Source organism: Penaeus vannamei, chromosome 19 (genome assembly GCF_042767895.1).
Source record: "Penaeus vannamei isolate JL-2024 chromosome 19, ASM4276789v1, whole genome shotgun sequence".
NCBI classification, from domain to species: domain Eukaryota; kingdom Metazoa; phylum Arthropoda; class Malacostraca; order Decapoda; family Penaeidae; genus Penaeus; species Penaeus vannamei.
Genome location: NC_091567.1, coordinates 32,227,210 through 32,249,709, shown reverse-complemented (window position 1 = coordinate 32,249,709; position 22,500 = coordinate 32,227,210). Strand labels below are relative to the sequence as shown.

General features: G+C 36.3%; 1 protein-coding gene across 1 annotated transcript in view; it reads left to right on the top strand.

Moving 5' to 3' along the window:
* Window positions 1-104: 104 nt before the first annotated feature.
* The window catches only part of LOC113817492 (uncharacterized), a gene marked incomplete in the record, with an annotated part of 36,814 nt that continues 14,418 nt past the window's right edge, over window positions 105-22,500 (top strand). Inside the window, 5 exon segments of the mRNA XM_070134203.1 lie at window positions 105-227; window positions 10,006-10,071; window positions 10,478-10,708; window positions 12,156-17,566; window positions 19,108-19,176. Coding sequence (XP_069990304.1) covers window positions 179-227; window positions 10,006-10,071; window positions 10,478-10,708; window positions 12,156-17,566; window positions 19,108-19,176 — 5,826 coding nt within the window.

Here is a 22,500-nt window from a genome sequence, read left to right as displayed (position 1 = left end):
GTGCAGGGATAAATATGGTGTAAGTGGTGACAGGAACGATGTACATATGGTAAGGACCCGGGGACGTCCTGTGTTGGCGTGTAACGAGTGGTGGGGGTGTGTAGAGCAGGGCAGGCCGTGGACGTGTATTGATTAGTTTCTTTGGGCGGCGCACAGGAACGTGTAATATGGTGGGAATATGGTGAAGATGATGCACCAGGGAGGCCCAGGGAGCGATGGAGCTGGAGGTGTGTGTGGAGTGCATGTCCAGGGAGTATGGCGATGGGGAGAGAGGCAGAGAAGTGATGAAGGGGAGATGGGGAGGTTTGATGGAGGTGGTGGTGGTGGAGGAGGAGGAGGGGGAAGAGGCCGCCACACACACACTTCAACTCGACCATGTGTCTCTCTCTCCCTTTTCCTCGCTTTTTCCTCCACGCTCCTTCTTAAAGTTGAGGTGCCCGACCTTCTCGAGGGGCATCCCAGGGTATGTGAGCTGGCAGAGGGTGTCCACGGGTGCCAGGAGGGCGAGAGAGGTTGTGAAGTGAGACACAAGAGTCCTCTTGGCCAGAGGTCCCTCCTGGCCTGAAATGATGTCACTTGGGTGCTAGTTGGAAATTCTTTGGAAAATTGGAAAAGAGAGAAATTCTGCAACAACTATTGGTGCATGTGGTGTTGCACGCTTCGAGGGATTGGCGTGGAGTGTGAGAGGCGATATGTTTAATGTGTTGATATGAACAGTTGGATCTTAGGGTTAGTAGTGTTCAAAATAATGAAAAAAGAGGAAGAAAATAACAACTGTGAATTTTTACACCTAATTTGGCAAAGTTAATAGATATATTGTAGGTTGTGCAATGTGCTTTTCTTAATAATAGAGTGCAGAAGACTTTTGTCAAGAGACTTCCAGTATTATATGTACATGTATCTTCTATGGTAGGGTGGTATCTTTTTAGATGTGTGCGGCACTTGGTTATTCATAATTAACAAGTGTAAAGCCTTTTGATTAGTATTAGTACATGTTTGAAGCCATTTGATATACATGTCGTTATTATTTGGATTCTTGCCAGCTTCGTTTACATCAGAATGATAATTACGTGGCTTGTCCATTATTTTATATTCATAAAATATGAATTTTCACTTGTATAAAGTGTTTGATACGTATTCAGTTACAATGGAAAAGAAAATCATTCATGTCAGTAATTTTAAAAAGTGGGATGTTCAAATGTTCAAAATGTATCTTTGGAAGTATGGTGTGTTTACATTAACAAACTGCCAAGCATGATGCATCAGAATGTAACTCGCATATGATATTGGACTTACAAATTGTTTATATCAAAGGATTTACTGTAAATAATGATTCAGCTGTTAAATAATAGTGATTCTGCATGGTGTAATTATTATTGTAAGGGAGCCAAAAGATGAAGATACCCGAGACCGCTTTCACAATGAATCCTATTATTTATTATGTGGGTTGTATTTTATCCAAATCAATGTGAAACTCCCTGTGGCCTTTGATTGATGGCCCACAGTCCCACAGTGTGAAGTCTACCATGAGAGTAGAGCACAGTTGAGTCATTGCTATGGCCTCCATGTTTCAAGCTTAGGCAAAAGCTAATAAACCACTGTAAGTTAGATCTTCAGTGATAAATTATCAGGGAGGCGGACAATGGATATACATAGGGGAGGTTTATTGGCCCCTGCTTGAGTGTGAACAGCTCCGGAGGTTGGACCAATCTGTACTAAGGTGTCGCAAACTTGCGGATATGATCTAAACTTTTAACATATGTGAAGGCCACATTATATTTGAATTTAGAATTATATTTGTCTGTCTGCAGAAATGATTTATAAATGAGTCTCTCACAGTTGTTCAAGAACGTGAGTAAATGTTTCAGAATGAATGAGGGTGTCTGGATGTGTCAAAGATGTGGAGATATACTTTTTGTATACAATTCTTTCTGTATTTTGTATGAAGCAAATGTCTATTTCATAAAGGATGCCTAATCGGTTTTACAGAGTAAGAGAAAAAGCAGTTGCTGTTATAGATATTAAGTTATTACTCTTAGAGTAATGTTGGCTTGATAATTGCTTCCCCAATAGGCTATATGTATTATAAAAGAAAGTGGTGTTTACCTTTTGTACAAGGTTGCCTTTAAATAAAGATGGGGTAACATCCTTATGTCTAAGAAGTTTATATGGAAAAATTAAGAGAGCTAACTACTGCCGACTTTCTATAAACAACCCTTCAGGTTAATTAGATATTAGTGCTGATGTATAGTGCATTATGATATGCATTTATACTGTACATACTGTAGTGAGCATATTATTATGCACAAAGGCTCATATTTGCATTATTAGTTTATTGATCACAGATAGTGTGTGGCATCAGTTTGATATAGATTGTTCATATAACTTTCTGAAAATGTAGATTTGCTGATAAGCCTAAGCATGTGATCATTCCTGTCCAATTTTACTGACTGATGTTGAAAATCTTAAGATTTAATTTGATTTGATGTTTGATAACCATTTGAGTGTGTGTGTCTGTCTGTCTGTCTGTGATGTAAACAACAGTTTGATATAACACTGATATCATATATTCTGGTATTGAGAAGATATATTATAGTTTTGGAAAAAAAAATCCAGGAAGGCAAGATAAGAGATTATCAGGATATGTAATCATTTACAGCTGTAGATTTAGAAAAAAAAATCTTATGCTCTTTTGTTATTGTGTTCTGATATAGTGTTGAAAATGTTTTCTATAATTTCTTCATCTCTCTTCTTTCATTTTTCACTTTTGCCATCTTGATTTTGTTAATTCTCTGTAAATAATTTATCCATCTTTCCATCTAAGCCTTTACTGTGTCTCCTTTCTTTCCTTTTTGAAGTTGATTTTGTGTATGTATGATTTTTACATTCATCTTTGTTTTACCCTTTTCATATGGGTTTACATTTCCTCTTGTTTCTCATACCTCTTTCCTTTCTTGTTTTTCTCTTGCTTTATATACAGCCCTTGCTGGTTTTTCACATTTTCACTATCCTTCCCTTCACAATTCATCATCATCATCATCCTTGTTCATAGCTGTTATGGTAATATCAATGTTATTTCCCTTGTTATCATTATTGTTATTTTATTTATAGCTCTTTATCTTGTACATTCTGAGGAATTGTCCCAACCCCTTTTCTCTTCTCACATGGGTATACTATATCACAATAGCAATAAAATGTGCTTGAGACAATGTAAATTCTTTTTGTTATGAATATTATTTTTGTGGTTATCATGTATTGTTCTTGCTGTTACTATTGCTTCTTATTATTGTGCTTGTTATTTGTTACTACTTGTACCAGTACTATTATTGTTTGAAAGTTTTTTTTCTGAATGTTTTCTTTATAATAGGCCCTAATGGTAATAATATATGAAGATATGATATGTGATTTTAATATTATTTACAGAGATGGTATCATTGTTGTCACTGTTATTGTTATTGGTATTAGTTTTATTATTTTACCTATTGAGTATTATTTATTATTATTATTACCATTATTAAAAGTACTTATTGCTATTATTATAATTATTGTTATTAATACTACTGTATGATTTTTTTTATATGTTATTAGACGTTTATAGTATTGGCATTGATGATGATGATATTTTCATATTATTATGTATCATTACTGGTGATTAGTTGTCTAATTATTTATTCTTATTTCTTATATTTTAATTGTTATTGTATTGTGATATTAATACAGGGGTTATAATAGATTGTTAATTTTGTTTTGATTGTTATTTTAGTTTTGTTATTGTTAATACTAATGTTAGATTTTTTTTATTACTTTTGCAATTGTTTTGTTACTGTTAGTATTTTCTTTTATTGTTTTGTTGGTTATTGATATTTTTTATTGTTATTATTATTATTATTATTTTCTGATTATTGCAGATATTATTGTTGTAGTTATTGTTATTTGTATTTTATTTGATGTAATATTTGATGGTTATTATTTTTATTTATCATTTTGTTATTGTTGTAATATCTTTGTTGGTATTTTATGGTTATTATTGATATTGATTCCATTTATGTTTATTGTGTTTTTTTGTTGTTAGCAGTTATTATTATTATTATTATTGTTAGCAGCTCATGTTCTGATATTTTATGATCACCGTCATCATCATTAGTATGGTCCCTTGCACATTATTAGAAAAGTTTAGTAGTATTGATTTCTAATTGGTATTGTTGATTATTATGATTAATAGGGCTGTGTTGTTGTTTGTTGATGATATTACTGTAGTTATCATTTTTACATTATTATTGTTGTCATTATTATCATCATTGTTACTTATATTGTCATCAGTATTATTAGGTATTATTTTTATTGTTCCTATATTATAATTATTGTTATTGCTAGTAGTTTTGTTATTGTTATTATTGCTTTTATATTACTATTATTATTGTTATATCTATTATTATTATCATTATTTTGAGTTCCATTTATTGTTTTATTATTGCTAGGGTTTTAGGGTTTTAGATCAATATCATAAAGATATTTTGTGTTTATCCCTTTTCTCATTTTCCTGAGTGTTAACATGCATTCTGTTTAGAGTTTAAGCTTTTTATTTATTCACTTGTTTTCTTTTATTTGTTTATTTTTTAAGTAAAATTATTATAAAAATTTCCATTGGCAGTAGCATTTTGCTCAACTGCAGTGATGTGTGATGTACAAATGTTGCTTTTCCTCTAAAGTCTTTGGTTTAATTCTGCTTTTGCTATTTCTGTCCTTGTGTACTTTTTTTTATTAACACATGCACTGTGCTTGTGTTTTGTTGATTTTGTTTATAGATAGATAGCTTTACAGGTACGTAGTCTCCAGCGAGTGAATTATTAGACCTACCAGATCTGTCCTGTCTGTCCCTATGATTTTTTTTTTTTTTTTCTTTTTCTTTTTTGAAGAGGTCCTGTTTTCTGTTTCTATCATTATGTTATCATTATCATCATCTTTATGATACTGTTAATAAAAATGATAACACAAATAGAGATGAACATTTCCTCCACTAAAATTAAAGGAATGAGGTAATGGGACAAGCATAATAAATGACTCCTTGGTGACATAGCGCTTGTGAAACCATCAATGTGTAAATGATACTGATCAAACAAAGCCACATAAGCCAGTGCATTCAGGTCTACATGTACTCTAGTATTAATGGGTTGAATTGATTTCAGTGGTAACTATAATGATCGGCATTAGCAGATTTATTCTTGTAATCCTCTTCATCAGACTAACAGTAATTATAATGATTCAGTCCAAAGCCTTACATGGTTTCCTCTTTATCTGGACTTAGCAGAAATTTTCCTCAAAGTCCAGGAGACATAGCAAACATTTTAAGCAAGCAAGTCATTGTTTTATGAACACGACGTAAAGAAAGAGAAAAGAGCATCGTACATGTTGAACCTCGCTAGCCCAGCAGTCTGGTGGCTTTCATGGTTTGGGTTTGTGATGCAAATCTTTCACTCATTAGTTAGTATGATGCAACTTTATCAGCTGTAGCACCACCACTAGAAAATGTTGAATTCATAAACCATAACTAATTTATCCACTATTTATTCTTTCTTACTATAAAAGAAATAAAAAAAGTTGAAGCTTGTGAAAGCTTTACAAGATCATGCATGCATGAATAAGTGCAGTAGAATGAATGAGGGACTGACAGTTGATCTGAACCCATTGCTGTTAGAAGCATTTAATGTTCACAACATTTTGTTTAGTGAAATGTGTTAACACATACATGGTTCCACAATTGCTTAGCCACCAAGGAGTCCATTACTAGGCCTATGTCATCTCTCCTGATTTCCCATTTCATTGAGTTTTCAGATTTTTTATGCTACTAATGTTCTCGTTGCTTTTATTACTAATGGCTTTAGAATTATGGTATTGTTAACAATGGTGATAGAAATATGAAATTCAAAAGAATGCCTCCTAAAAATTAAGGAAAAGGGTAAATAGTTCAGATAGGTAGGACTACTGATTGACTCCTTGGTGACTAAGCACTTGTAGAGCCATCAAGGTGTAAACTCAATTAATAAACTTGACTCACTGTAGGTATGGCATGTACACTAATGCCATCACTAGCAGCAGTGGGCTAATAGGTGGCAGGAAAAAATGATTGCCATAAAAAGTAACCACAGTGGTAGCTCTGCAATATATCTTTTTTTGTCACAATCAGCCTTTGTTGCTGTAGAGGATTATTACTTTTGATAAGAACAGATTGGTACGTATTTGCTGATATATGCTACAAGAATTGACTGCATGTCAAGCAAAGTTAGGTTTCATTCAAACTTTCAAAATCCCTTAAATTAGATTTTCTTGTAAAGCATTGTAGTAATGTTGATAACTCTGTTTCTGTGAGTATATGAGATACATACTTGAATTTTTCCACTTATAATTTATTTTACTTGTTTGTTTACAAAATAATGATTTAGTCTCTAATTAGTCCCCTATTTACCCTATATTCTTAGTATTCTTATTGTTATTAACATTTTGGTAATGGTAATGATGATAATGTTATTGATATTACAAAAAAAGGGGGGGGGGGTAAGCATGTGAGATCAGTTTGACTCCTTGGTGATTAAGCACCCACGAAGGAATCTGTAAACAAAATAGTTAAAACAAAAAATAATCAAATGCACTTCCCGTCATTGGGCTCAAGGTTAAAAAACAAAATATGATTTTTTTTTTCCTAGATTATCTTGCATCACTGTGAAAGCATTGTATGATCTCATTTGTAATAGTTACATCAATAAGTAATGGCTTTTGATGTAGGTATTATAATTATAGCTTATAGTCTTTATACAGTCATAGTAATTTTGTAAGTTTGTTGTAACAAATTGAATATATTTATAGATGTTTTACCACTATATGTATATTTTTATTATTATTCTGTTGATGCATATTCATTGTTTAGTTATTCATATGTTTTATATATTGTTTATTGATTATTTATGATTAATTAGGTTTTTGTTATTTGTCCAGGTATTTATTTATTATTTATTCTATTCTTTATTTCTGATATATTATTATTGATTTATTGCGTGATTTTGTTTGCTAGTGTTAGTCTGATAGTGCAGTAGTGCTATTATTATTATTTTTATTATTATTATTATTATTATTATTATTAAAATAAATATTATTAATAATATTATTAATGTTGTTATTGATATTATTAATAATGATATTAATGTTATCATTAATGTTGTTATTAATGTTATTATTGATACTATTATTAATATTATTTTTTATATTATTGTTAATAGTATTGTTAATATTTTTGTTTATGCTATTGATGCTATTAATATTGTTATTAATGGTGTTATTAATGTTATTATTGATATTTATTATTATTATTATTATAATAGCAGCAATATTGGTAGTTCTGACTGTGTATGATTAATGTTTAAGATTAAGCAATACTAGTAAGTTTTTCTTGTGCATAATAAAATTTATATATGTAATTGCTGAAGTATTTACTAATAACAGTGGTATTACTTGTTCTGAAATCCTTCAAATGGAAGAATAATGTAACAGTTTGTCTTGTATCCATTGCATTTACTGTTATTTCTATTATTATTTCTCCTATTTTTACAACCATTACTGTTATTATAGTTACTGTTACTGTAGTTACTATACCTAGGACAATTAGTGCTACATAAGCTTCTGTTACTAAAAAAAAAATCTAATTTTGCTAAAACTACTACTACCAGACTGTTCCTACAACTTGAAACTATTATTGTTGTTATAACTACAGCCTGCTAATAATTGCCTAGTTACACTGTTTCTCCTGCTTCCATTTTTTTCAACAACTACAAATATACCTCTTTATGATAGTAAGAGAAGCAGCAGTTTTGACTACTGCCACCACCACTATGGTCATTTGTATTATTACTACTTCTGGTTCTACGTTTACATTTTCAAAGCAGTGTCCTCCAGTATTCCCTTAGAGCTGTATCCACATCATTTATTACTTATCAGCAACATCCTACTACTACTGCTACTACTACTACTAACTTACTGCCTCTACTTCTGTCTTTATCTTTACCTCAGTTCGTACAACTTTTATTGATTTTACTACTTTTAGTGTTACTACTACTACTACTACTACTACTACTACTGCTACTACTACTACTATTACTATTACTATTATGATTACTACTACTACTACTATTATGACTACTACTACTACTACTATTATGACTACTACCACTACTACTATTATGACTACTATTACTACTATGACTACTACTACTACTATGACTACTACTACTACTATGACTACTACTACTACTATGACTACTACTACTACTACTGATACTATACTATGCTACTACTACTACTACTACTACTACTACTACTACTACTACTACTACTGATACTGCTGATACCACTACTACTACTACTACTACTACTACTACTACTACTACTACTACTACTACTACTACTACTGATACTGCTGATACCACTACTACTACTACTACTACTACTACTACTACTACTACTACTACTACTACTACTACTACTACTACTACTACTGATACTGCTGATACCACCACTACTACTACTACTACTGATACCACTACTACTACTACTACTACTACTATAATTACTACTACTACTACTATTACTACTGTGATTACTACAATTACTTCAACTGCTGCTACTACTGTCATTGTTACTACTAATAATGCTAGTTCTAGTACTACTGCTGCTACTACTACTACTACAACTGCTGCTACTACTGTTATTGCTGCAACTACTACTACTAATACTGCTACTACTATGTCTACTACAACTTTTGCTACTACTGCCACTACTATTACTACCACCACCACTAGTACTACTTTTGCTACTAGCTTTTATTTCAGTTGCTACTAGTTGTACCCTTTTTACTACTAGACTTGAACTCTATTCTTCTACTGGTAAAGCAATGTCAACTGTAAAAATACTACTTTAGCTTTTCAATCAATATTGTTATGAGTATTGTTTAGCTTGTATTGGAAATGTCTATACAGGTGTTGTTATTAATTTTATGTACAGGTAACTAAAAGACAATCTCTTCACTTGCAAGGAATCTCCAGCAATCAAAAGGGGAAGAAAATTGAACATGACTTTTACCTCCAAACTCCAGGATTCATGCAACATATCCCCTCTTTGTGGCCAGAGGATATCTGTGGGGCAGTGGATTATTGGCAAGGGAAGTGGGCAAGGTTGTGCCGAGTGGATACGATGGACCAAGTCTTGTGTCTGTTGACCCATCATTCACAAATATGCCCGATCACTCGAGGGTAAACTGATTTTGCTCAAGTGAGAAAAGAATGTGAGCAAGAGATTGGACTTTCGGTGCGAATATGAGGATGATGGTAGTGCTGTTATTTTTTTCATTACTGTAGCTGGAACAAGTATTTATTGGATTTTATTTCAATCTTTGACTTTTCTCAGTTTTGATGATTGTTTATCTGTTATTGACAGTGTTGATCTATTCTTGCCATAATAACCAAAGCTGAATGCTGGTTAGCAAGAATGTGCACTATGTGTGGTTAGCTAACCTGAATATGTGTGCCCTCAACAGATTTTCGAGTGTTTAGCTCTGGGTGTGGCAATTCAGAAGCTCCAGCTCCTCAAATGTGGGGTTAAAAGTTTGTTTCTGTCTCAAATGCTTGAAGATTGTGTATGGCACAGCCAAATGTGCACAGTAAGGTGAATGTATGCTCCCTAAGCTTCTGATTTTTCACTTGAGAGATCTATAATGTGTGATTTTGTTTGATGGATGGATATCTTGTCACTGTCGACTTGATATTGTCAATATTATCCTTATATGTCACATGTCAAGGAGAGGCCCCAACCCATTTTGTATATCCATAACAGATTTTAGTTATTGTTGCAATAGATATTTGATGTATATATTGCTGTTCTCAGTTATATTTTCATCAAAGCAAAGATAAGTATGATTATTTGAAATGCAGTGAACTTATGTATGATTCTTTGTTTTTTCAGGAAACACAATGGGTGACAGACAGCGTAATTTTGCGCAATATGCTACAGCCCTGAACCAATATGCAAGTAAGTGTTTGCTCAGTTTGATTTCCAAGGTTTTTGTTTGCCCTTGGAGAGTTTGTAACATGAAACCTGGATGCAGATTGAATTGCTTTTATATGATGGATATTAATGTTTAGACACATGTTTTATAAACTATTATTTGTTTTTTCCCTTGCTCCTTATTCACTTCCTTTGTCCCTTTCCATCTGGTAAAATTTATCTTGTTTTTCCTTCTTTCGTGTCATTTGCTCCTCCTAAATCACTTCCACTCTCCATCTATATTTCTTTGTTTTCCTTTGTATCTTGCTATACCTCTTCTCATTATGTTATCTCTACCCCTTCCTCCTCCTCTACACTTTCTCTTCCTCTCTCTCCTGCTCCATCTCACTCTGGTCTGAAGTAAGTACTAAACTTGAATGGGAAATGACAGATTTTAACAGCGACGGAGGAAGTGCTGAGCGCAGCCGGGACCGGGGTGATGGGGGGAGTGGGGGTGCAGCCCCAGGCACAAACAGCAGCGGCAGCACGGGCAGTACCAGCAGTGGGAGCAGCAGCGCTAGTCATGGGGGGACGACTGCGGCTGGGAATGCGGCTCTTTGGGGGGAGCTGAGCAGGTCACTCCAGTACAACAACTACCCTGGGTTTGGCTCAGCATGGCAAGGTAACCAAGCTGTCCCAGTATGTTTTATCTCTATAGTGTGTGAGAACAGTCTGGGAGGTGTTTGGGGCTACAATTGCAAAAGTGTACAACTAATGTTTTCAGAAGATTTGTTAGAGAGCATTTTCTTTTTCTTTTTTCATTGCAAGAATGTACTGTTACGTAAAATTGTAAATTCAGGTGATTGCAAGTGTGAGTGTGTGTAAAAGCTGGTAAGTTTTTGTTTGATGTTTATGCCTGGAATGGTTTGCTTTTCTTTTTTTGCAAATTCACTTTTTTCATTTTGATTGTGAATCATAGAGTAGATTGATAACTGTTATTCTTTAGGTATTGATGGATACCCTAGAATTCATAAATGTATATGATTTTAAACTTAGTAAAGATGGTCTTGAGATTAAATAGTTTTGATTGCAAGTAGCAGTAGAATAGTACTGATTTTCCACCATCAAACTAGATCTAATTCTTTTACTTTTTGGAAAGGTTTTGTGAGAAATGGGAACAATCATTCCTTTAACACATTTGTTACCCATGATGTTGTAAACGTGAATGTTAGAGCATGGCCTTTCTTCCCTGTTTTGCACCTAAGTAATAACTTGGCAAAATAGGGACTTCAAGCTGCCACACTATTAGTACAACCACAGTGTCTGTCTTACAGAGTGGGTGTTTGGTTCTGTCTTCTATTCCTATTTGTATTAATTGTGTATTCAACTTTGTAACCCCAATACTTGTTGCCCAATGATTTGGAAAGTTGGCTGCTGAAAGGGAAGGCTTACCATTTCAGTCAGATAAACTAATGAAGGTTTTGCTGTGTAGTGTATTTACAAATTCTCTTTTGGAAGTTTCATGAAATGAAAATGTAGAAGAAGAAAGGCTGACAGACTTGATGTGTCAGTAATGATGCATTTTTCTAATTATTAAAGATTGTAATGATATTGATAATGAGAATAGAAATTGTGAGAATGATAGTAATAATGATGATAAGCATTTCTATACACTCTCTTTTTTGTCAGTATTTGATGGAAGAATGACTATGAAATGGAGGACAATATGAATTATATAGAGAATTATATAATTTTGGTTGCATAGTTCTCAGGAGTGTTACTTTCAAAAGAATATTTCCTTTTCTGTTTATCAGATATATAATCATGTGTTTATTTTTCTTTCTCTCTCCTTTTTTCTTGGTTTACATGAGAAGTCAGTATGTATGATGAATGACTTAAGAAATTGGTGATTTTGCATGTGGCAGCTTGCGATTTTGAATCATTTGAGTTATTAGAAGTTTGACTATTTGTTTCCAATATGAGTATGAAGAATAGGAATTTTAGTTAGAATATATGTTAAATGCAGATCATGATAGAATATTTGAGCCATGAAATGCAGAGCGAAGACCACATACAATACTAAGAAATATAGTAAGTTGTGTTAGTCAATATGTCTACTTTCCCAACAGGAGGTGGTGGTGACATGCGGCTGTATGGCTATGGAGGTTATGGGGAGGCACAGGTGGATGGGCGGGCCGAGGGCCGCTCTGAGAGCCGTGGGGAAGGCCGGAGAGTGCCCAGCAAGGGTGAGACAAAGGCCACTCCCCCACTTCCCCCGGGGATGGCCCCAGGGGTTGGCTCAGCCCTAGCCTCCCTACAGCAGCTGGTTGCTGGAGGTGGGGATGCTGCAGCTGTCTACCGTGTCCTGGCGGCACGACAGTATGCTGCTGCTGCTGCTGCCTTGGGAGCACTCCCTGGGGCCCCACCTCCTCTTAACCCAGCCGCTCTCCATGCTGCCACAGCTCTCTCCTCTCATCATCAGCAACAGCAACAACAACAGCAACAGCAGCAGCAGCAGCAACAACAGCACCAACACCAGCAACAGCAACAACAGCAGCAGCAGCAGCAGCAGCAGCAGCAACAACAGCAGCAGCAACAGCAACAACAGCAGCAGCAGCAGCAGCAACAGCAGCGAAGGCAGCAGCAGCAACAGTTGCAGCAGCAGCAGCAGGCAGCTGCCTTAGTTGCTGCAGCTACTGCAGGGCTGAATGGCGAAGGTCTGGGCTTGCATGGGTCATCTCGCATGCAGCAGGTGTCACCCCAGGGCAGGAAGCACACTCCCCCCGGCCCGGCTGAGATTCGCCACGAGTCCCATGAGCCGCAGCCCTCGCCAGGTAGAACGCGTTCCCGTGGCCCAGTGTGTGGTCAGGAAGTGATATGTACTCCTATTTTGGGGAAAGGTTCAAGTGAAGTTGCCATTGGGGTTGATGTTAGTGTTGATGGTGGCAGTGACAGTAGACGTGTACAAAGTGGCAGTGAGAGTGAGGGTGATCAACGATCCAGGCACCGCCGTAAACAGGAACAGCCTCGGCGCCAAAGTGTGATATATCCGGTAACTGCACAGTCAGAAGGTATAGGAGGAGGAGGAGGCGGACCAGGTGGTGGTGGTGGAGGTGGAGGAGGAGCAGGAGGAGGAGGTGTAGGAGTAGGAGGAGGAGCAGGAGGATTAAGTAGTGTTGGTGGAGGAGGAGGAAGTAGTGGTGGAGGTGTTGGTGGTGGTGCAACTGTAGGAGCAGGAAGTAGAGGAGGAGACTCGAGTTCAGATGATTCTCAGGGGTATGACATTCTTCTCACGAGATCCACCGTGGACCACAGAGACTCACCCCATGACTCTCTTCGTAGTGATTCACCTGGAGACGCTGCCCTTAGGTTAGCCCCCAGCCGAGAGGTGTTTGCTACTCAAGGTATGAGTCAGGCAATGAGCCATGCCCTCGCCCATCCTTTTTTAGCTGCTCATCTGAATCCCAGTCAGTTACTACAGGTAGCCCAGACCTCAGTCAGCACAGCTACCACTGTAACTACCACCGGGAAGTCTGACGTGTCCTCTCCTCACCCACAGCAGCAACAGCTGCAGGTCCGAACTGACCTCCTAGAGCCTCATCCCAGAGAAGCTGAGACTTTCTCTGTACAGGAACCCCCAAGACCCTTGCCTCCACCACAGATCACTCCACCAGAGATGGATATCAACAATGTAAGGACACCTCCTAGTAATGCTTCAGTAGATAGTACTGCTGCACCTGTTAAGAAACGAAGATGTTCTCCGAGCTACTTGGAGAATGATACTAGTGTGAGTGATGTAATAGGTACAATAAGTGATTTAGGGAGGAGTGATATCGGTGGGAATAATGTGCCCAGTGTGAGTGTTTCAGTGTCTGGTGAGAAGAGTACTGCACATACTTTAAGCCCTGATGTAGAAAGCACCCCAGTAAATGGTCTTAGTGCAACTAGTGAGGCTGTGGTCAAGAGTGCTAGTGGTAGTAGTAGCAACAGTCAGTCTTCGTTAAATGTGAGTACGCAAAATAGTGATGCAGATATGTTAAACAAAAATATAAGCAAAAATGACCAGGATTATTTTAATGGTGATCATGAAATGCTAGATAGTCCAAGAAAACGTAATAAGAAAAGAAAGTCTGAGAGTGATTCAGTAACTGAAATAGATTATCCAGTTGTGGATGGGCAGCTAGATGAAAGTGGTGAAAACAAAAGAAGGACCAGGCAAAAGAGAGCTATCTCCTATGTAGAGGATGGAACAGACCCTGTTTTGGAAATGAACGAGGACTCGTCACCTGATGCAACTCCATTGAAAAAGAAAGGTAGAAAATTAAAGGAAGCAAGGGAAAGACTTGAAGGAGAGAGTGACCCTAATCCAGACCAGCAAACCCCTGTTGAACCTGCTAGTTCTCCAACTCCTGCAGCACCTTCAGGAGAAGAACCAGTAAAATCACCTCACAGTTCTCCTACGGGTGGCAGACGTGGGCGAAGTGTTGTCCGAGGGGCACCAAGAGGAAGAGGAAGGCTCTTGGGGGCAAATGCTCAGGAGTACCCAAATATTACAGAACCCTTGCATGTAGATACGACACTAGTTCAGGAACCAGATTTAAGGGTTCCTGGCCCACCTCCTATTGTACCTTCTTCCTGTAGCCCAGATGTTTATGATTTCAATGACACCGATAGTGATGGCGTTGGTCGGGGTAAGAAAGGGAAGCGTGGTAGAAAAAAGGGAAGTAGCCCAAAGAAAAATTCCAAGTCACCGCTAGACATGGCAAAGTCAAGTATTAGTCCACGACCCAGAGAACCTGCATCTAAGTCTCCAAGGTCACCAAAGTTTTTTTCTAGTTCTCGTAGCCCCATTTCTGAGCGAAACAAGGAATGGATGCGAAGTTTTTCCCCACCTGTCCGTGATTTATCCAAATCTCTCTCAGAAACCCCACCCCTGGAAGGGAACATGGCACCCAGTATCCCAGGAGGACCTATGGCTGAAAATTCAAAATCCATACAACAACCTGAGGAAATAACTGTCAAGGATTCTCAGAGTGATGAATCTCAGGCTGGGGAAAATGCACCTAAACCTGACTCCAACATCATCTCTCCAAGACGGAGTAGTAGGAGGAATAAGACTCGTGATAATCAGGACTTCACCCCTCCAGATGGCAAAGCCATTGAAACCATGGATTCAAGCCTTAACTCCCCTTCCTCTGGCAACTCTAAGGATAACACATTGCTCTCAGGGTCTGTTTCATGCAGTGCACAAAACAAAGAGGAAAAGGATGAGATTGCTGCAGATATGGCAGCCTCGGGGTCACAATTAGCTGATAGTTTAGTTTCTCCTAGTAGTAGAATACGAAAAAGAGGAAAAAGGAGCATTGATCACTTTCAGCCAGACGCAAGTGCAACTCAGGATGGCTCAAATGAGGAAATGCAAGACATTTCCACTGTAGATGAGGAGCCTTCCAAGACCACAGAGGATGTTACCTTAAAAGGTAGTGAAACTTCTGAAGCTCCACCACCACACATTGCTTCAGAAGAACTCACCAACTCTTCTGTGGACCATGTCACAAAAAATTCATCTCCAAATAGTAAGTCCCCAAAAGGGAAGGGAAAGGGAAGGGGTAAGGGAAAGAAGAAGAAAGGGGGGAAATCTCCAAAAGGAAAAGGAAATCAGACAAAAGGTATCATCAGCATAGACACCAATGTGCTTCCACAAGAAACCAAACAGTATCAATCTGTACCTGATGATGCATTTGATAGCAGTGAGACTAGTAAGCCAATGGAAGAAAAAGTGAACACACACTGTGTTGAAAAGACAAATAGCCAAAAAAATGAATTAGGTGTTCCTACTGCTACTGTACATGATACCTCACTAAAGCCCGAGGATTCTCCACGTAAAGGCAGAGCTAAGCGAGGCACTGTTAATCTACCTGTACAAAATGCTATGGTGGCTTTGGATATGCCATCGAATGGACCCACCATGGAAACCCCTTTATCATATACTACTGATGAAACTGCACCTGTGATAGCACAAATAGAGGAGACAGAATCTCGAGGGAGAAGGCTTAGGGCAAGGAGGGGGAGCATCAAGCAGGACTCCAAGCCAGAGACACAAGACCCTACATCTGATATGCAAGAATCAAAGCTTGAGACTCAGGAAGTAAGGCACATCACTCAAGAACAAAGACCTGAGGTGAAGGAACAAAATTCTGAGAATCAGGAACCATGTCCAGAAGACAAGGAAATAAGTCCAATTATCCAGGAATCATTTGTAGAAATCAAGGAAATCATACCTGAAACTCTTGAATCAAAACCTGAGTTAATGGAATCAAAGCCAGAGGCAGCAGATATGTGCCAGAAATTGGAAACTCCATGTCCATTGCCAAATACAGATATTAATGAATTAGAACCCAGTATTATTTCAGAACAGGAGGTTCAAGAGAACCCTCCTAGTTTGCCTGGTTCTGAACCCGGAGCTCTAGTAGTCCCACATGGTACAGACATGGATGTTGATGCAGAGACTGTGGAAAATATTGCCAAGTTTTTAGAGGAAACTGCTTCTAATATTCCAGGAACGGCTGAGGAAAGTTATGCGGACAAGCGTCCCAAACGCTCCTCACGCCCGCCACGAAAGATGGATGATAATGAGATGAATGATCTTCTTATGTTACTCAACATGGAAGATGAGGAGAGTGAAGATGAAGATTATGTTCCCAAAGACTTGGAGAACTTAGATAGTGCAGCTGAAAGTGAAGATGGGGTAGACAGTTTGTGTAATGATGATGATGATGACGATGACGATGATGATGATGATGGCTTAGATTACAGTGGTGATGAGTTGGAAAATGAGGGTAGAGGGGGAAATTTGAGTGATCTCCTTAGGGCTAGTGATACTGCGGGTGATAGCAACTTTGTGCCAACAGCCCTTAAACATGGCAAAGGTGGAACTGCCAAACAGAAGGGACTCAAAAAGGATAAAAATAAAAAAGTAAAGACTGACACTTCTAGTGCCAAGAAAGGAAAAGTTGTGAAGGGTAAAGTGAAGATCAGCAAGGCAAGAAGTGACGATAGTGAGCTTAAAAAGAAGAGTGATGATGGGAAAAAGAAGGGTGATGTAGGGGAGAGAAGAGGGCCTTTTATACGATTGGATAAAAACGGATGCAGAGAAGTTATTATTAACACTCCTTATCGTGATGAGGACGAATCAGAAAGACCCATGAGGAAAACTAATATACAGTTCTATTGCAAAATTGAAGCTAAGCAGAAAACTGCAAAAGTTGGTTATAACAGTACACTCCACAACAACTATGATGCCTTCTCCAAAGACACATCCTGGTATTGCTCATTATGCAAGAACTACAGTCATTCAAAGAAGCTGGGTGACCTTTATGGGCCCTACTTCATCGAAGGGCTGACCTTAGTAAAGAAGCAGCATCCACAGGTGATTGAGGGGCAGGTGGTGGAGTCCTCCTCTCCTTCTGAAGTTGGTAAACTTAAAAAACGAACTCAGAGGCGGGAGTCTACCTCTGAAGGCCCAGCCGATACACGAAAGGTAAGGTCAACTTGGGAAGCGAATTTCGCTAATTGGTTTACCCACAAATTGCTTGCTCTATCACATTGACTACTTCAAACTTCCAATTCTTGAACAGAGGAATATGCTCAAGACACCTTATGCTTTTGCTGTTCACTTGTTGCTGAAATGATTAAAAGTCACTGTTAGTGATTTTCCACACGTCATTTTGTTATACACAAGATTAAATCTGTAGCACTCATAATTTCCAAGTCTGTAGTCATGCTACCCATAGGCAGGGAAGTATCAGATGATGTAGCAGAATAATAAACATTTATAATGAATTTTGTTTTAAAAGTGTAAGGTGAAGGAGAATGTTTAGTTTAGATCATACTGAGGTCTATATTATATAAAGGAAATTTGCAGGAAAGGAAGGGTGTGTACCCTTGTTGATTAGAATTATTTATAAATGTTGGTATTGTATAAGAATATTTGTCTGGGAGTTAGTTATTCAATAGTTATTTATGTCAGCATTTAAGTGTCTTTGATATAAGTTTGTAGAACTGATTTAGAGAGATGGGTAGATAATGATTGTTGCTGATTTGTAATTCTAATTCCCTTGTGGAGCTGATACTAACAGTGCTTCCTATTGTGATGTTTGACTTAAATTACTAACAAACAGTAACATCATAAGTTTTAGCCATTGTTGATACTAATCATCTTGCTTCCTGAAGTATATTCATTTTTCTGCTTTTCATTAGCTCCTCTTATGGAAAGTTGATGTCCTAATATGTATATATGTATCTTATAATTAGGTATAACCACTGAACTCCAAAGGAAAATGTATTTCTAGGGAGAGTGAGATCGAAAGTTCATGAAGCATACTTGGTAAACCTTATTTCATCCACACATAAACTTAAATAGTGAGACAGATTAGTGGATAGTTAGGTAGAAAGATTAGAAAGATCGATAGATAATGAATGTGTGACTGAGTGTCTGAGAGTAATGTGCATGATAGCCAAAGATAAAAAGATATGGATATGATTATTCAAAATCAGAAACAAAGTCAGAGGGAGTGACACATACAGGCCAGGAAATTGAGAGAGAGAGAGAGGGAGAGGGGAGTTTAGTGAAAGGGGGAGAGGGGGCTGGAGATTCAGAGGAAGACCTCTAAAGATTGAGATAGATGGATAAGGAGGGAGAGTTAGATGGACTGATAAAAAAATAGATTGATAGAGAGGAAGAGACAGACAGATAGAGGTAGAGGTAGATAGATGTGTATATATAGATAGATATATAGGTAGATAGAGAAAGATTTATTGATAGATAGATATAGATGTAGATATATGTATATAGATATATGTATATAGAGACAGAATATATATATGTATATATATAGAGAGAGAGAGAATGTGCATGTATATAGAGAGATATAGGGGGGAGGTACAGATGGAAAGAGAATATAAGAGAAAGAAAGAAAGAAAGAGAGAAGAGGGAGATGAAGTGGTAGAGATGACAGTGGTAGGTTATACTCCATATGGTGCACTTGTTTTGTTTATATATGTGGGCTGTCTTTTGACCAGTTGGAACTCGGAGGGTCTTCTTCTCCCCCTTGGAGGTTTGTCCCCACGGCCACTCCTGCTCGGCTGCTGGTAAGATCTCCTCCTCCTGTGATGGTGGGTCTTTGCATGGCTGTGGCACCCCAATCATCTTTGTCATAAGCATGTCCAGTTCATTTTCTTTTTATTTATTCATTTGTTTATCTTTATCTGTCATTTCTGGTAGAAATACTTGTTTGTTATGCTTCTGGTGGTGTTGTTCTGTATCATGTATAAAAAAAAATATAAAAAATGCATTATGTGTGTGTGTGTATGTGTGTGTGTGTGTGTGCACTCATGCGCACTCGCGTGTTCGTGTGTGTGTGTGAAAAGTTTATCATGTGGAAAAATTCATCATCTTCATACAGCCAATTCAAGATTGATATTAGCCAATTGCCTTCAGGACTATGTAATGGCCACTTAACTTTTGTTTTATGTATTGTTTTTACACACAGATGGCTCAACTGGTGCTCAGCCATAAAGGAGTCAATTATAATTCGCCCAGCATAACCTCACCTGATTTCCTATTTCCTTTTTCATCTAATGCTGTTGTCAGTGATAGTGTTGTTATTATTATTGACATCATAATTATTAAATGTTATCAGCAGTAGAAAAAAAATCTAAAAGATCAAGGAAAAGATTAAAGGTTAATGATAAAGCACTTGTGGAGCCAACTAAGTGTAAATGCAGCTAATAAACAAAAATCCCAGTGGATGTGGCATGTACAGTTCTCCACATTTCCAACTGGTACACCATGAGTCTGGAGGTGACAATTTTAATTTAGCTATACTTGTGTAGTACGTAGTATTCTGGGAGTGGAGTGGCTGGTCTCTAACAATGACTGCAAATAGTTGAATTGGTTTTAGGAATATCTACAATAGAAAAGGAATCTGATGGAGGAAACGTCAAAAAGTTATGACTTTTCAAATTACAAAACAAAAGTACAAAAATTGATTATTATCTGCAACAGGTGTTCCTGAATAAAAGCAATATTTCATGACTTGACAACTGTATGTAAGAAATGCTAGCCACCTACAGAGTAATGAGTGAGATAATGAAAGTGTTTTTATTTTGAAGAAGTATAACTATTAAGGATATGTAGATAATTATAATAAGATTAGAATTCAGAAGTGCCAATAATAGAATTTACAAAAGACAATTTTTGTTTGCATTAAAAAAAAAAGAATGCGTCTGAGTGTGTTTGTGTAGTTATTGATTTATATATACATATATCTAAATTCATTATAAGAGTGCAATTTCATTGCTGACTTCACTGTTCATTTGGTCAGCATTGCAAAGTTTCAATTACTAAGTTTGTTGTATATGTATAGTTGAAAAATATTGGAACAGACCCAAGAGTCATTTTAATAAAGAATATAGATATATTTCATCAAAATCAGTATATTTTAATCAAACTATAAATGTATTTGAGATTAAACATCATCAATATTCTGCCATTGTGTTTGCCAGTTATACCAGTTCCAAGTACTTTTTTTAAGAACAACACGAAATATGTCAGGCAATAACGTTGACATTGGTCAAAGCATTGTAATATTTCCAGACTTTTTAACATGATTTCAATGGCTTATATGTGTTGTCAGTAAAGAATAAGAAAAATATTCATCAGTGAAACATTTATTAATAGAAAAGACCTGCATTTTTATCTTCTTGGAAGGTATTAACTCTTTATATGTGCATAGTACAAGTTATACTTACCATAACTTCTAGATACTCATCCAAATCATATAAACCAGTATCCTCAACAAAGTACTCTCCTTTTGGAATGGTATGGTATTGAGTAGGTTTCATGTCATGGTTGAGCAGGAGCTTGAGGTTAATTGGTAAATCATAAACTCAAAACACAATCTATGACATCCAGCACGTTGGTCAGGGAAAGTTTGCACCATGATTGATTACACATAATGTGTAGAGGTTAATGTCTTTCTAATGCAAGCACTTGCTAGTATGTACATATTTATAGACAGATAAACAGATGCGGATAGATAGATATTGAGCTGGTCACATGGCGGTTAAAATTTTTCAAGGAGGTTTATACATCTGTAGAAACACACACATAAGTTTAAACGTTTTGATAATCCTCTTTTAATGGGACTAAAGAAAAAAGGAAAATAGCTGTTTCAATGCTTTATGTAGACCGTGCCTAAGACTGATTTTCAAAATTCCATATAGTTTTTATTGTAGAGATGGTATCATAGTGTACTATCATTTTTAACATAGAGTAATTGATATTCTGAGATGCCCCTTATATAGAAGTGTTCTTTACTATGAAAACAACCAATTTCAAATTAAAAAAGATAAAAAGATGAAAAATGACGACAGTGGACAGTACCAATTGATAAGAGTGAAATTGAGCTGAATTAATATCATCATTATTTATACTTTTATTTTCTAGACTTCATACTTTGTACACATACAGACTCCTTTAGAAGCTATAGCAAGTTACCAGAGATTCTCAATGGAAAGCATATTTCATGTGTAAATGTACACAAAAATCAATTTTTTAAAGAAAAATCTCGCAAAATATTTCATAAATCATTGTGATTTTCTTTTTTCCTTTTTATATTGGTATAAAAGTGTTCTTTAGACATTCACCAACTCATATCTATACTCAGTGTCACTATCAAATGCCATATGCAACTAGCGAAAGCCCATACATGTCGACCGAGTGCTAATTACCTGTGTATCTAGTTTTATTTATATATATATTTATTTATTTATTTATATATATTTTTTTCTTTTCATTTCATTTCTTTTCTTTTCTTATGACACACTTGTCTGGGTTTTTCAATGGTCTAAAATGTTATTGAGGTGAATTATCAATTTCTTTGTTTCTTTTTCTAGACATTATTGATATAGGATGATAGTCATTGTTAATTTATGTTGTTAGTTTTATCATAAATTATTATTTATTGTTATTACTGTTATCATTATTGTTGTTGTTATTATTATTATTATTATTATTATTATTATTATTATTATTGTTGTTGTTTTGATTGTGATTTGATTATTTTATACTATTATTTTTTGTTATAATTTTTATTATTAGTATTGCTATTATGATTACAAGTTCAATTATTACTATTATGTGATTATTATTATGATTATTTTTGTTATTTTATGTGTCATAAATTCATAGGTAATGTCAGTCACAAGGCGTAAGAAGGCAGTAACCTACGGTGATTGGCTGTACTTCATTTGCAAGTCAGCCTCATTGAAATGTTTTTGCAAAACTGACCAGAAGAAATAAAGATGTTAATGTGATCATAGCTTTAGTATACAGTAAAGCTAGCCATAGAGAATGTAACATAGATCGTAGAAGTTGTCTATAAATGCATAAGAATAGTTGAAGGGAACGGT